The following is a 15728-nucleotide window of genomic DNA, read 5'->3' on the forward strand; positions in this document are numbered from 1 at the left end:
TGAACTAGGGTAAAGTTGCCCCTTGTATCTCTGACCTGGGCTGTCACTAAGAATACAGAGAAATACTGTGATCTAAAAAACCCCTGCCCCGTGAATCTGAAAACAGTGTCCCTATAGCAAGAAATGGGACATCTGGGTATTGATAAAAAAGACAAGTGGGTGCTTGTGGTCATAGCCCTGTGTGAATCAAGGTAGTAGCTAATCTGAAAGAAGTAACAGTCACTTTAGTGTCCTATGCCAGACCTGGCATTGAGGCATCTGGTCCAGGACATCTGCAGGCCAAGACCCAGGAATCCTTTGGGGTTTCCTGTTGGGTAAAGTGAGGTTGAAACCCAAAATGGACCGTAGGTAGGTGGGCAGGTAGCCTAATTGATTTAGCCTGCCATTATCACTGAAGATAATGCCAAAAATAAGTGGGAGATTTGGCCACCTGTGGAAATTCAAAACAATCTAAAGATACTGTTATAGGTCAGGGGTTTCTAGCCTGAACTTCGGAAGTAGGCAGGTGGATTTTTCAAAAAACTCTGAAATAAGAGTCAGTCAGTCTGTCTACCTATTTTCTTTTCCTACCTATGTATCTATCATCTATATATCTACCTATTCACCTATCTATCCATCTGTCTACTTATTTATCTGTCATCTACCAACCTATTACGGATTGCATATCTATCATCTACTATCTATCTGTCTATCTACCTATCTTCCCTCCCCCTCCCTGTTTTCTCCTTACTCTGTTGGCTTCATTCCAATGCAGCTTCTTCCATGGTTGCAGCAAGACTACCCTCATATGCTTTAGACTGATATTGTACCAACTTTAAAAACTTCTGCAAAGAGATTGCTGCTTCCTCACTGGCTCTTGCTAAGCTTTCAAGGTTTATGCTTAGTGCATGAAATCGGATCAGATACTAAGTCTCATCCAAACCCCATGACTGACATGCAAGCCCAGGTTTTGCTTGGGTCATCTTTGGAGTGGAGAATGGACAAGAGGAAGGTATTAGCCACTTTCACAAACAAGCTCTGTGCCAGGCTCTGTTTTAGACACTTCTTGACCAATTCTTGACCTTGTCAAGGAAGGCTGTGTCCTCAAAAAAAAAAAAAAAAAAGGAAAGAAAGAAAGAAAAGAAAAAGATAAAGGTGTTAGAACAAAGTGTGGCTGGCAAATAGGTGAAAGAAATAATCACAACATGAGGGTTCTCACTGTGATTTTTATACCAAATCAGTGTTACCTGGGAACTTGCAACAAAGAAAATTCTGAGGTCTACTCCACACCCACTAAATCAGAAGCTAGATTCGAGCAGGAATTTGTGCTGTAGCATGCTGTCCGGGTTATTCTGGTACACATCACAGCACACCAGTGGCTCTCTGGCTATGCCACCCCACCCCCACCCTCTGGGGAACGTTTAAACCTGCAGATGCCCAGATGCACTCAAGTCAGTGAATCTGGACAGGAGAGACTTGGCTGTTAATGGTCCTCAGTCTTCACTACTTGGGACCTCCTGCGGTGCCGGCAAGAATACCTACAATTTCTAAAGCTCTCTGGTGGTTCCTATTGGCAGCTGTGCTGAAAGCCACTGTCCATTATTCATCCCTTCTAAGTTATCTTGAAAATGTAACACATGTAGAGGCAGGGTAGATAGTCTTGCTATTGGTTGTCAGGGTCTAGGCCAGGTGTCTCCAGAGTCTTAGCTCCTATTTAAGGCATTGAAACAAAGGCTCATACAGATTTGCAAAGTACCAAGGGAATTTTGTACAAAAGCAAAGTAATAGTGCAGCCCCGAGAAAGGGTCAGGGTTGATGGCAGGCCACATGAGTGAGGGTAAAGGGTACTCAAGGGCCCCAGGCTGTTGCCTGAGACTTCTTTTGATAGGGTCCAAAGGAAGGGGCATATTTTGCATGATTCTCTATTTTGACCAGCAGACATGGATTATATAAGCTCTTTTCTATTGCATATATCTCTTCCCACAATGCATCTGAATTTAATTATATGCATGCCCAATCATGCATAGGCATGAGATAGTAAATAAGGGGGGAGGGTATCTCCCTAAAAGTTCAGTTTTAAAGAGGACACAGTGTACCTTACTGTGCACACACCCAAAACTAGTCTCAGCAGGATCATTGAAAGTGATCTGTCTAAACTTAATGCTTGTTAAGGGGAGGAGGAATTTATTACACTATTTGGAATGGGGTATGCAGTTACCTCAATAAAGACGGGGGTCCTAAATTGCTAAGTGTGTTGTTTGAGAGGTGTATGTGTGTGTGTAGTACATGCAGGTAAGGGTCCTGATGTGTCAAATGCATTATTAGAAAAAAATTGTGTACATGGTCCAAACTAAGTGGAGTACTAGGTTGCTAAACTCTTTCTGAAGCTACTGCCTCAACTTGGACTCTTATTTTCTCAAATCCCTAAAAATAGGTTAGGTGTCTGTCTTAGTTAGGGTTTCTATTTGCCCCAAAGAGACACCACAACCATGGCAACTCTTATAAAGGAAAACATTTAATTGGGTGGCTTAGAGTTCAGAGGTTTAGTTCACTGTTATCATAGTGGGACATGGAGGTATGTAGATAGACTTGGTGCTGGAGAAGGAGCTGAGAGTTCTACATCTTGATCTGCAAACAACAGGAAGTGATCTGAGTCTACACTGAGCATGGCTTGAGGATAGGAGATATCAAAGCCCACCCCCATGGTGACACACTTCCTCCAACAAGGCCACACCTACTCCAACAAAGCCACCCTCTGCCACTCCCTATGAGATTATGTGGGCCAAATATATTCAGACTACCACAGTGTCTAAGCAAGTTGTATTCTTGGTGAGTGTATCCTAGTGTTCACTTTCTAAAGTCACCAATGGTTTTGTTCACTTAGGTAGACCTAGTGACCTAGTGCTTGATATATGCAATAGTGCTTGGTACATGCAATAGTGCTTGGTACATGCAATAGTGTTTGGTATATTGCAATAGTGTTTGGTTCATGCAGTAGTGTTTGGTATATTGCTAGTGCTTGGTATATGCCATAGTGCTGCCTGTACTTAGGCTGGATCGTCCCGCCTTCTCTAAGCCAACCTAAAACCGCCTTCACAGACATGCCTGGATGTTTGTTTACTAGATGATTCTAGATCCTATCATGTTGACAGGGCATTCCTGGGCATGGCATAGGTGTGAGTGGAACTGCCCTTTCCCTGCTTTTCTGTGTCAGAAGGAACTGCAGAGGCACTCTTCCCACCTGACAGGCAGATGACCTTGTCAGTCTTCCGGAAGTATCAGAGAGGTGGCACCAGAACCTTAGGTTCTAAAGGTTCCACGGAGCAAAACTTTTTAGAGGGTTTTTTTTTTTTTTTTTTTTAGAGTTAGACCATTAAAGTATCACCATTCATTTTATTTCTCAGACTCACCTTAAAGGTTTGTTGTTTGTCTGGATAAATGGGCTTATGGATGGAAGGAACTGCTGGGCATATGTAACTGCTCCTCAGGCGTTAGCTAGGATTATTCATTAAGCCACACTGTTCTGTTCCTCAGCAGCCCCCCTCCCCCACGTCTTTCCTTTGTTTTTCTTTTCCTCTTGCTCGACTTTTCCTGGTGTTTCCATTTTGTTTTGCTTTTGAAACAGGTTCTCACTCTGTAGCCCTGGCTGTTTTGGAACTTACACTGTAGACCAGGCTATTCTTGAATACAGAGATCCACCTGCCTCTGCCTGGGATTTAAGGTGTTTTGAGATAGTGCTAGGATTAAAGGTGTGGGCCACCACACCTGGTTCCTGTGTTAAGCCCAGGCCCTTAAACTTGCTAGACCAGCCCTCTAGTACTGAGCTATAGCTCTAGTTCACAGCCCACTTTTTTCTAATGAATGGACTTGCTTTATGAGTGTTTAATTCATCCTCCAAGTCATTTCTTCTAAAGCTGGGCACAAACTAGTAGGAGAGATCTACTGTGAGAGATTTAGTCAGAGACTGATGGAAAGGTCCCATTGATGTTGTTCCGGTCAGCTTCCAGGGTGCTGGTAGACACTAAGCTTGGCCTTGAACGCGGAAAAGGGCATAAAGAAGAAACGCACAGGGATGAAGGAGAAAGAATGATAAATCTATGGATCGTCGTAGAAAGGAGGTAGCGATGAAAGCCTTCTGCAGTAGATAACCGAGGTGCTTGGGTTTTTCTTTTTTTTTTTCTGCAGGCGTCTCTGGGACTATTAAACATCAGTCCTGTGGGTGTCTGTTTAAATTCTAGACAGGGTCTTGCTATGCAGCCCAGGAACTTCTGTAACTCTTGATCCCCCCAGCCTCAAGCTCCCTAGTAATGTGCCACCACACCCATATGTTTTTGTTGTGCTTTGTTTTCATTTTAATAAGAAAACTAAATATCAAAACAAGTGAATTGTCTGGCCTAAGGTCAGAACTAGTCAGTAGCAAAAGTGAGCTTTGAACTTCAGTTTTTATTATGCCAAACCCAGAAAGCTTTTGCACATCATTTTGATGGGGAAGCTGATAAGGAAGTGAGGGATCGCTGCCATTGTTAGTGTAAGCATTAAAAGAAAGGAAAGAAGGGTCGAGAAAGTTTTAATAAAGAAGATGAGAGGAACCAGATAGGGAGAAAGTGTCCTTTTCAGTCTTCTAATCTGCCCCTCTCCCACCTCCTTGACTTCCAGCTCTGTATTGTAAGCTAAAACTGACTATGGTAGCCTTTGGAAATCTCACGTTAAGTATTCGTTTTGCGGCAGGGGCGCTAGGTGACTGAGCTCTCAGTACTTGCCGGATGCCCACGGTCACACACGCGTGTTTGCGTGTTTCGTAAGATTCAGGGACGCCACTGGTCGCGTCCCCAACAAACAGCTGGACCTTGGAACTCCGCCCCCCTTAGTCCCTCCCTTGCCGCCAAGCCCCTCCCTCCTGCCTAAGGTGGCCCAACTCCCTGTAAGTCCCAGCACCGCCGGGGTGCGGGAGGACAACTGCGGGCGGGAACGGGACCTGGCTGGAAGGTGGCACAGAAGTTTCCTCCAGTCACGCTCGCATCCCGGCCGGCGCTCGTGCCATGCCGGAGCTCTGGGGGCGCGCTGCAGCATGAAGGGCGGCGATCAGGCATACACCCGAGGTCCCTCTTTGGGCTGGTTCTTTGCTAAATGCTGCTGTTGCTTTCCTTGTAGAGGTGAGTGGCATTTAAACCAGGCTGGTGGGACTGAGGACCAAACGCAGTGAGAGCTCTGGGGAGGGTATCCTGTGAACCGCCTTGGGTTCAGTTTCCCAGGCAGCAGAACGCTAGCACTCTGGGGGATGCCGCGTTGGAGTTTGGGGACGCGGTTATACTTCCCAGCGACTTTGGATGTGGGGGACGTGGGTATGGAGTGAAAAAAAGGAACTTGGAAGAGGCACAGTTTAGTGCTCATTTACATACGCTTCGAGATGAACTGACTCCTGGCTGGAGGAATGTGCTTGACACTTTTTTCCAAGTGGGTTTTCTTATGGGACGGGAGATCACTTTTCTCTGCTTGGACATTAACAGAACAACGTGTATTTACAGCTTTGGGGCAGACGCTGGCTCATTAATTAACCAAGAACTCTTTTTGGACCCAATTAGGACTGTATTTAATTATTCTGCTAATTTTAATGTGATTGAAGAGACTGGCAGGAAGCAACCAGTTTCCCCAAAGCAACTTGCAAAACAGGGTGAGAAGGATCTCAGAGGGAGAGTTATGGGTTGTGTAGCTTCTCCTGAAAAAAAGAGGGGGGGAGGGCTGGGGGGGAGGAGTGAGACCCTAAGCTGTTCATATCACTTTACCACTTCAGCCGAGAGAGCAGGAAGAAAGAATGTGTGACTCGAGACAAAAGACTGTAACTCTTATTTGGTCTTGCACTAATTTTTTTTTTTAACCAAATGGGCTTCGGCCTCCTCCCATATTTACAGACCCTCAGTCTAAGACCCATAATCTAAGCAGTACCCATACCACCCTCCCAAGGAGTTATCCAAGTAGCCCTTCCTCATAAGCGTGGCAAATTCCCATTCCTAGACAGATGTGTGGCTGCAGAGACTGATGAAATCTCAAGGACTTTCTCCTGTGTCAATAAGGGTCATAATCCCAGCAACAGATTCTCTCCGTGTCTTCATTAATTTGAACAGTCCGAAACGGAGCTGTGTCTTGCTTCAAAAGCGGGCTTTCAGGGGTAGGAGGGGTCTGGGTGGGCAGGGACTGTTCAGAAACTGGAAACCGAGGCTGGGAAGTGAAGGGAGGGAGGAGAGGAGGCCGGAAGTAGCCCTTGGGATCCCAGTGGATAGGTTTGTTCTGAAGGCTGCCTTAGGACGAAGGGTTTCCAGGCAAGATTTCTTGGGAGTCCGTTTCCTGTCAAAGAGGAATGTGGGGTTTGTGGCGGTGGTTATGTCCCCTGCAGCTGGCCTCCTTGGATCCACATGGAGCAGTACAGTTTTGTGAATTGCCCCGGCTTTTCTTTGCCGAGAAGAGAAGTGGTGGGACCTGGCGCCAGCCTGGGAATTCAGAATTTGGTGACTGCAGGCTCTGTGGCTAGGAGAAGGGGCGTGGGAAAGGGGGTGTTGCTGGAGCTAGCGGGAGCTGCCCAGACCATGGACTGAAGTTGGTGAGAGGTAATGAAAGCGCTAACAAAACTGCCCTCCCACTTCTTCAGGCTTCAGCTCCTCACTCTTTCCTAGATTTGAAAGGTGTGAGGATGGAAATGGAGCTCATAACTGTCTCGGGGCTGGGCAGAGTGAGATAGCATCTGAGACACTTGGACTTCCCCACACTCTTAGAGAAGAGAGATGGGAGTCTCCACTCAACCCCAGGGCATCAATTCAGCGGCAGACAGAGAAGATAAGGTCTGAACTGAAACTGCGCTTCACATTGCCGTGAGCCCAGAACTTTGTGGGAGGATGCCCCACTTCAGAAGGAAAGGACACAGGGAGAGGTTCAACTGGAGGGTGTTCACAGGCAGGAATTATCTGTCTGCCTACTCAGCGAAACCAGTTTCTCAGGTCTTACAGACCTCCTACCATTGGAAGGCCATCTCCTTACTTCCCTGTTTAAATAAAGGCAGCTCATCAATTTGCCTCTTTTCCCGCTGCTGAGAATTTGCTCTCTTGCTGTCTGCCTGACTCTGAAGCTCATAGGTCAGAGCCCACAGCTGTGGTTCCTAATCAGCCAACTTCTGCTAACTGGTTACCAGTCATGCAAAGTATAAAGGACTCAAAACCTAAGGAGCACAAATTAAAAGGAATGAAGAAGTGAAAGGCTCCCATTATTTTTTGCTTGAAGCTTACAGGGTCATACTGAATTTCTCTGGGCGAAGTGATATGATTTTAGTTGCTATCACTAGGAAAAAAGCCAGGGCTTCAGTAAATGCCCATCTGTGGCCTGTAAATTTCACATTGACTGAAATGTGTATCTGTTCACTTAGTTGGCCTACTCTTTTCTTATATGGAAATAGAGATAGGGTAAGGAGGAAAAATGAGAATGTTGCATTTACAGCCAAAAGTGAAATAATGGCCTAAAAAAGAAAGAGAAGAAATAAATGCCAGCGTGCATGTATTTGAAGGGTGGTAAATCATTGGTGTCACATTCTCTGGGGAAACTGGGCAGTGCTGTGGCTAGCCAAACTGTCCTTTAAGCCTGAAGTGGGTCAACTTAAGAGACTTCTTTAGTTAGCTTAAAGTTTAAGAAAAAAAAAACCGCGGGGCAGTGGTGGCGCACGCCTTTAATCCCAGCACTCAGGAGGCAGAGAGGCAGGCGATATCTGAGTTTGAGGCCAGCCTGGTCCACAAAACAAAACAAAACAAAACAAAACAAAAAAACAACAACCAACCAAAACAGAACAGAAAAACCCTGCTGGGCCCGCAAGGTAGAGTGGGTAAAGGTGCTTGCTGCCTGGCAGCCCGAGTTTGGTCCCTGGAACCTATATGGTAGAAGGAGAGGACTGAATTGTCCTCTGAACTCCACCTGCAAGCCGTGTTGCACCCTGACCCACCACGACAAATAGATACATAAATTTAACTTAAAAAGCAAAACTTCTAACTTCTTTCAGAGTGGCAAAGGAAATTACATCACCTGAAGCTCTATGTCCCACAGAATTTGTGAATTAGATCGTAGAGTCAAGATCTTTCTAGAAGAATGGCAATTTTAGGGCCCTCAGTTTTCCAGTCAACTTGTAATTAGCTTTGGATGTGTGGACAAGAACCCCTCTGGCAGGCCACACTTGTTTATTGCTGTAGCCTCGTCTTTGTATTTGAAGCCTGGTGCTGTCATGTCTTTCCACTCACCCTGTGACACTTCAGTCCGCTGAGCATCCCAGAGGAGAGGGTGGTGTCCACGACTTAGTTTAGGTGAATCAATTCACTCATGAGGTGCTGGGTTTACCCACCCATGGTCCTTTCAGAACAGGGTAGTTAGTTTCTGCTTGACTCAGAAGGTATGGACCAGTTTCTGAAGAGTCACAGAGTATCCAAAGTCATCTTCCTCTATATTTATCTCAATTTTTTCTGTCTTTTCTCTGACTCCCTAACCAGGAGCCTTATGACTTGATGTGATACAGCTCACTTTATAAACTGCATTTAATGTGTGAAACCATGACACCAAGTTCCTTTAAAAAGGTGTTGATAACCTGGAAGAGGTTCTGTATGACACTTTAACTCACTATACAAGGGACTCAATTCACCATTTGGCATTTATTTTTTCCCCAATATACCTCTTGACCCCTCACCCCCATGGATCTACCCTAATCTGGGAAGAGATCCCAATCCAAAAACTGTTCCCACATGTATCTGACTCCCATGTGTTGCTGGAGCTTGTTTGTTTGTTTTTTTCACCTGGTCTCATAGCTGCTTCAGCCCCAAATAAACACACGGATGCTATATTAATTATAAAACTGTTGGCTGATGGGTAGGGCTTCTTACTGACTAGCTCTCTCTTAGTTATTAACCCATAACTACTAATCTATGTATTTCTACATGGCCTAATCTTACCAGAGAACACCTGGTGCGTTCTATCTTCCCAATCTCTACATGGTGTTTATTCTTGGTCTCTCTCTGCCTTCCTTTTCCCAGCATTCTCCTTGCTTTCTAGCCCCGCCTATCTTCCTGCCTCTACTGGCCAATCGGTGTTTTATTCATCAACCAATAAGAGAAACATACATATAGAAGAACATCCCCCATCGTCCATGTCTCTCTTAACTAGTGAGAAGGAACTAGTGAGAAGTACCAACTGTTGACTGGAAGCAATAGTGAGTGCTGGGCTGTAACCTTGCACACCTTTTAGCCACTTTCTGAAAAATTTAATAATCCAGTAACTCTGAGTTGTGTTGTTCCTAACCTCTGAGTATGGGGCCATCTACTGAAGCATGGAGGACGTACAAATAGCCATACCCTTAAAGAAAATTGACTCTCCCTCCTGCAGGAGCCATTAACTGTTGGTAGTTCCTTAGTTATAGAATATTAGCTGGTCTGATATTATTCAGGTCTGTGCAGGCAGCCACAGCTGTTATGAGATCATGAGTACCATGGTCCTGTCATGTCCAGTTTGCTCCCACCTTCTCCAACCTCTGACTCTTAGAGTCTTTCTGCCCCCTTCTCCCATGATGGTCTGAGTCTTGTGCAGGGGTGGGGAGGTGGGGAGCGGTGATATGGATGTTCTATTTGTGGTGGAACACTCCATAATCACTTATGCTCTGCACTTTGACTCGTTTGAGTTCTTGCATTAGCCACCATTCACTGCACAAACTTTCTGATGATGAGCTGAACTAATCTACAGGTACAGAGACACAAATGCCGAGGGTAGTTTGGTATTGTGGGAATTTGGCCAAATAATAGTAGTAGTTTCACTACTAGGGCTTATAAGATTCACAAATATGAGTTCTTAGCCAGATTTTGTAATATCATGCATGTGTTTCCTCCTGTGGAGCAGACTTTAAATCCAAGTTACCCTTGTAACGTCAGTGTCACTATCGCACCCATGCATCTCTTGCACCACTGGTCATGATTGCAGTTCACAGGATTCATAGTAGAATAAGAGCACTGATGACTTTCTCCTCCTAACAGACTGCAGAGTACCTTTCAATACTATGAAATCTAGCCAGCAGGGAAAAAGCTTCCATGACTTCTCCACGTCCAATGTGTCTTCATCAATAGGGTCATTCTGGTTTGTCCTGTCTTTTAAAAGTACTGCTCCTCTTCAGTGGCTGCAGGCTGTGTGCTCTCCTCCAGATAAAACTCCAGGCCAGTCTAGCCATTCCCAAAGAGTCCTGGAAAGGCAAGGGGCTGAACCAGATAGGAAGAGGGAAAGGTTGAGGCCCTCTCAAACCAAGGTACTAAAGGGAAGTTAGAATCAGAAGGAAGCCCAATTCATTGTACTTTTCTAGAGGAGGAAAGAGACCAGCCATTAGTAGCAAGACTAGAATGTCTTCCCAGAATTCGTTTCTCTACTCCATCTCTGGGCATGTCACCAAGAAGTGCAGACATTGCTCCCCAGTGGAAGCTCAGATGTTGACTATGGAATGCTTTGTTGTTCTTGGAGGTAAAGCTACCATCCGCCTGGTTTGCTCTTCTTTCCAAAGATAAGACAATGTATGCCAGCATAGCTCTTTATCTTTCCTAGTAAACATTCGTGTGATTTTGTTGTTGTTTGTTTTGACCTCTGGTCATTCAAAAGATAACCCCTTTTCTTGTCTAGTTATTTATTTATAAGAGACTTACTATGTTGCTCAGGTTAGCCTCAAATTCCTGGGCTCAAACCATCCTCCTGCCTCATCCTCCAACCTCAGCCTTCCAAGAAGCTGGAACGACAAGTAGACATTCTTTTATTTATTTATTTATTTATTTATTTATTTATTTATTTATTTACTTTTTAAAACAATCTTTTTATTCTACCACAAGCACACATTCTTCTTTTTAATTTATTTTTTAAAACAATCTTTTTATTTTACATACCAATCCCAGTTTCCCCCTCCCCTTCTCCCAATCCCACCACCTTTCCCCACCCCCCCATCCACTCCTCAGAGAGGGTGAGGCCTCCCATGGGGAGTCAACAAGGTCTGTCACATCATATTGACACAAGACCAAAGCCCTTTCCTCTGTATCTAGGCTGAGCAGGGCATCCCTCCATAGGAAATGGGTTCTAAAACGCCAGTTCATGAGTCCAGAATAAGTCCTGGTCTCACTGCCAATATCCCCATAAACTGCCCAAGTCACACAACTGTCATTCACATTCAAAGAGCCTAGTTCAGTCCTATACAGGCTCCCCAGCTGTCAGTCTAGAGTCAGTGAGCTCATACTAGCTTGGGTCAGCTGTTTTCCCTTCCTGGTGTTAACCCCTTTGACTGGACTCTGGAAGCTCAGCCCAGTGCTTAGCTGTGGATCTCTGCATCTGCTTCCATTAGTTACTGGATGAAGTTCTTTGATGACAATTAAGGCAGTCATCAATCTGATTACAGGGGAAGGCCAGTTCAGACACCCTCTCCACTATTGCTTAGAGTCATGGCTGGAGTCACCCTTGTAGATTCCTGGGAATTTCCCTAGTGCCAGGTTTCTCGATAGCCCCATAATGACTCCCTCTATCAAGATATCTCTTTCCTTGCTCTCCCTCTCTGTCCTTCCCCCAACTCAACTATCCTGTTCCCTTGTGTTCTTCCCTTCTCCCTCTCATCTCCTGCTTCCCCCACTACCCTCCTGATTTACTCAGGAATCTTGTCTATTTCCCCTTCTCAGGGGATTCATGTATGTCTCTCTTAGGGTCCTCCTTGTTTCCTAGCTTTTCTGGGGTTGTGGACTATAGACTGGTTTTCCTTTGCTCTATGTCTAAAATCCACTTATGAATGAGTGCATACAGTGTTTGTCTTGCTGGGTCTGGGTTACTTCACTCAGGATGTTTTTTTTTTCTAGTTGCTTGGATCCAGGCATGCATTCTTAATGTGTACCCTTTCAGATGGAAATGAATCTGTGAGGTTCGTTCTTCTCTTCAGCTTTTGGTTGCACCTGGTTTTATGTAATACCTAGTATTTTAATTCACTTGACAGATGTTCGTGAGCTGACCACAGGTTAGCCCTGAACCAGATACCTGGGACAGGATGGGAGCATGGTGGTGCTTACTACAGTGTGCTGCTGTGAGGGTCAGTTAAGATAGTGTCTGTAAAGGGCTGGGCATAGCAGCAGGCCTGGAGAATGCTTTAAAGTACCGCTGTTAATGACAATAGTATGCCAGACATAGACTCTAGCCTCTGTGTGGTAATGGTGTAAATCTGCATCCCTAAACTGTTTAATGGTCTTGGCTCAATCCATTGCCGCCGTGCTTCCATGATGTGGAGCTGTCAACGCAGGGAACACAAATTTGCCATTCCCTTTTAAAATAATTAAATCAGTTTTAAAACCTCTGAGTACTGCTGGTGTCATAATCATTGTATCCCATAAAAGAGTCAACCAAAGACTGAGAACCCTAAGCGACCCCAGTTGCTCTCCTTTGGTGCAGAAACACAGGGTATATTATCTTGTTTTTGCTGGGGATGAAACCAGGGCCTCACAAGTGTTAGGCAAGCACCCTCCCCATCACTATGCCATTTTAGAACCTACCTTCTCTAAAAAGAAAAGGCCACTTTTTTTTCCCCTGCTCCTTGACCTCCGCTAGCAATCTAATAGAAACACTTATCTGCCTGCCGTGGTGCAGCTAGTGGGCGTGCACATCCTTCGTTGTGTCTTTCAACTGTTTCTGCCTAGATTGAAAAACAAAAGCAAACTATCCCCCACTCACCCCCACCCAGGCTGTCAGTACAGCCCCTGAGGTCTGGACGTTCAGCCGGAGTTTGGACAGGGTCACCTGTATAGTTCACAGGTAAGGGACACGGTGGCTTGACTCCCTGCCTGGTCTTATTCAGTGACTGATGGGATTCGTCTTTCCACTTTGTGGAGGCAGCACAACTTTCTGTGTGATACTTCCTGGGAGGATCCCTGGTTACACTCTGAAGTGGCCGAGAGGCTGCCAATGGCTTTGCCTGTCCATGAGCAAAACTTAAAAGAGTTTCTGAGCTGGTTCTACCACATTTTTTCCTGCCTCTCTGGTGACCACTTCGAGGAAACCCAAGTTGGAAGGAAGGGAAACCTCCTCTGTCGCTGGATTATAGCAGCAGCAATTTTGTCTGCAGCTGTTGGCTCTTCCCTGGGGTTTAATGGCTGTGAGCAAGAGTTTCCTCTCCCAGAGCAACGGATGCATCCCCAGATCCTAGGATGCCCCTAGATTCCCCACTTCCTGCAGTAGGATCTGCAGGTTGTTCTGCATAGCGGGGTATTATCTTCTCCAGCCACAGGGGAGCCGAGCTTCACCAAGCTGTGGGCAGTTCACATCTGCCAGTCTGCACAGTCCAGCCGCACACCAGGCCTACGAATCCTCTCTCCCCTCCCTGGTACAATGCCTGGGAGCAGAAGTGACCAAGTGGGGTCACTCAGGGCTGTGGTAGACAGGCTAGTTTCAGTCCGCAGCACCCTCTAACAGCTTGTGACTTACCAAGCTCCCCAAGTGGTCATAGAGCTCCCTGGGGTGAGACACACAGGCTTAGTATCCTGACCTGGTGGGAAACCATGTTTCCTCTCTGGCTTTTTTGTTTTGGTTTGTTCTTTCTCTCTTCCTTTTCCATCCTCTATCTCCTCCCTCTCCCTTCCCCCAGCTCCAGAAAGAAAGAGCATTCTGTGCAAGAGACTGCCTCTCCCCTGGGGAATCCTCGTTTAGAGACATTAAGGAGGCCTCCTTGTCTTTGGGCCCTGAGTTGGGGGCAGAATAGGAGCAGGAATGAGGAGTTGGGAGCCTCCGTGCTCTGGGAGTTCTAGAATCCAGTAAGGGAGATGAGGACATCTCAGTAAGCACTGTTGCTTCTATTTCTTTTCCTTACTGTGTTCAACAACCAAACCCAACATTAGACCAGCACATCACAGCCGCATGATTCACTTTCTGGGCAAATGGACTCGTAATTGACATACTGTTTTAGAACTGCTTTTCCTTCCCCTAGGGAACATCTTCCATGTTGTCATTAGGATTTTTGTTTCTTTGGCTTCCCCTCCCCCCAAAGACAGGGTTTCCCTGTGTAGTCCTGGCTGTCCTAGAACTCACTCTGTAGACCAGGCTGGCCTGGAACTTAGAGATCAGCCTGCCTCTGCCTCACGAATGCTGGGATTAAACAGGTGTTTGCCACCACCCCCAGTGATAGCGATGGAACCAAGAGCCTTCCGAATGCTGGGCAAGGGTACTTACTATCTGTAGGTTGTGCCCCAGCCCTCCAGGGTATTTGGATGGCCACGGTGCTGCTCAGAAAACAAACTTGAGCTTGAAAACTGCTTGGCATAGCAGTTGAGAGTTGTATGAGGAGGGCCCAGGGTTAGGATGCAGATGCTTCCAAGTTGTTTGGACTGTGTGGACACACTGATGCTTAGCCTGGCGTTTTCCTGCCTTCCTTAGCTTCCATTCCTGCAGAGGTGTGGTTTTCCCCACGTAGCCCTGTGCCCTCGGGAGATCTATAAACTCCAGAGGCTGGAACTGTAGGGCTGACCCTCCCTCCTCTCCTCAGTCATGTGATCAATCACAAAAAGCAGGCTCTAGAGTTTTGTGATTCTTTGAGACATTCCTTGAAATATAGGTTATTAAGTCTATGTAAATGAGAAGGAAGCATCGGTTTATTTTTCTGTCTAGAAAAAATGTAAGCAGAAACATTTCTTAAAAATCCCATCACCTAAAGATAACAACTTGTGTGTGTGTTCACAAGAGTTACAAAATATTCTAGACTTTGAGAAGAAATCATTAAACCATTGATAGCTTGAGATGTACCATATTGGGCCCTCCATAGAAGGAACCAGCCTTCCAGCTTCCTAGTTCATTTGACTACGATTAGGTCCCAAACCTGGGACCAACAACAAACTGAGGTACCTATGTAACATATTAAAGCCTACCTGGCCACCAGGTTCTCCCAGCCTCCCTCTGCCCCTATCCTGAATTCTCCAACCCAGGGACAGGACAAGTTCACTCTAGACTCTCCCAGAAGCCTCTGGCTATGCTCTTCCTCATATCTACAGTAAACCTCCACCATACCTAGGAGCTGTTATATCCTCCTTTTATTTTTTATTTTTTTCTCTTTCATCTGGTGCTGAAACCCAGGTCAGCTTTGATATGTTAAATAGACACCTGAGTTTGAGACCTTACAAATAAATACCACTAGATGCTTTTAAATCTTATATGGGTATGAATTGTTCATATTTAATCATCCTCCTTACTTCAAGCTATTTCTCATTTTTGCTCTAAACAGTATTATAATGGCATATGCCCATTCTTGCTTCCCAAGGACAAATTCTTAGAAAGAGGGTTCTTCACCTGGGGGAATATCTGAATTTGGAAGCTCATTTGTTGCCAGTGGCTTCATGCCCTTTGAAAGGAACAGTGTGCTGGTTTGTTTAGGATTATGAAAAGCACCCGCTGGAACTTGGAATTTCATGGCTCCCCAACTGTTTACTTCTGTTTACATTTTCTGAATTAGTTTAATTCTTTTAAATGAGAAAAATGCCCGGCTCAGAATATAACAAACTAATACCTTTGATTCTTAGGATATGTACTAATATACAGTGTAAAAATAGAACTGCATTTTGTGGTTCTGTGTTGCAAGGTAATAGATTGTAGTTATTGAGAAGGTGCATGCAGGAGTCAGTGAATGTGAATGCCTAATCAACTGCTTTTCTATGTGAGCATGTTCAAACTACCTAAGTATATTCTTTTTCGGG

At 45.4% G+C, this 15728-nt stretch overlaps 1 protein-coding gene across 21 annotated transcripts in view; it reads left to right on the forward strand.

The window, feature by feature from the left end:
- Positions 1 to 15728, forward strand: part of Kalrn (kalirin RhoGEF kinase) — a 597009-nt gene that overhangs the window by 479964 nt on the left and 101317 nt on the right. Inside the window, exon 1 of one of the 21 annotated variants that reach the window (XM_005071537.4) lies at positions 4756 to 5132. The exons of 14 other annotated variants lie outside the window; for them this stretch is intronic. In XM_005071537.4, the coding sequence (XP_005071594.1) occupies positions 5048 to 5132 (85 nt within the window). In that variant the 5' untranslated portion in view covers positions 4756 to 5047. Of the gene's footprint in view, positions 1 to 4755; positions 5133 to 15728 lie in introns of those variants that run through there. 6 more of the 21 variants (XM_021228023.2, XM_021228025.2, XM_021228027.2 and 3 more) reach the window with 6 other exon arrangements.

This window comes from Mesocricetus auratus, unplaced genomic scaffold (genome assembly GCF_017639785.1).
Source record: "Mesocricetus auratus isolate SY011 unplaced genomic scaffold, BCM_Maur_2.0 Super-Scaffold_100008, whole genome shotgun sequence".
In the NCBI taxonomy this organism is placed as follows: Eukaryota; Metazoa; Chordata; class Mammalia; order Rodentia; family Cricetidae; genus Mesocricetus; species Mesocricetus auratus.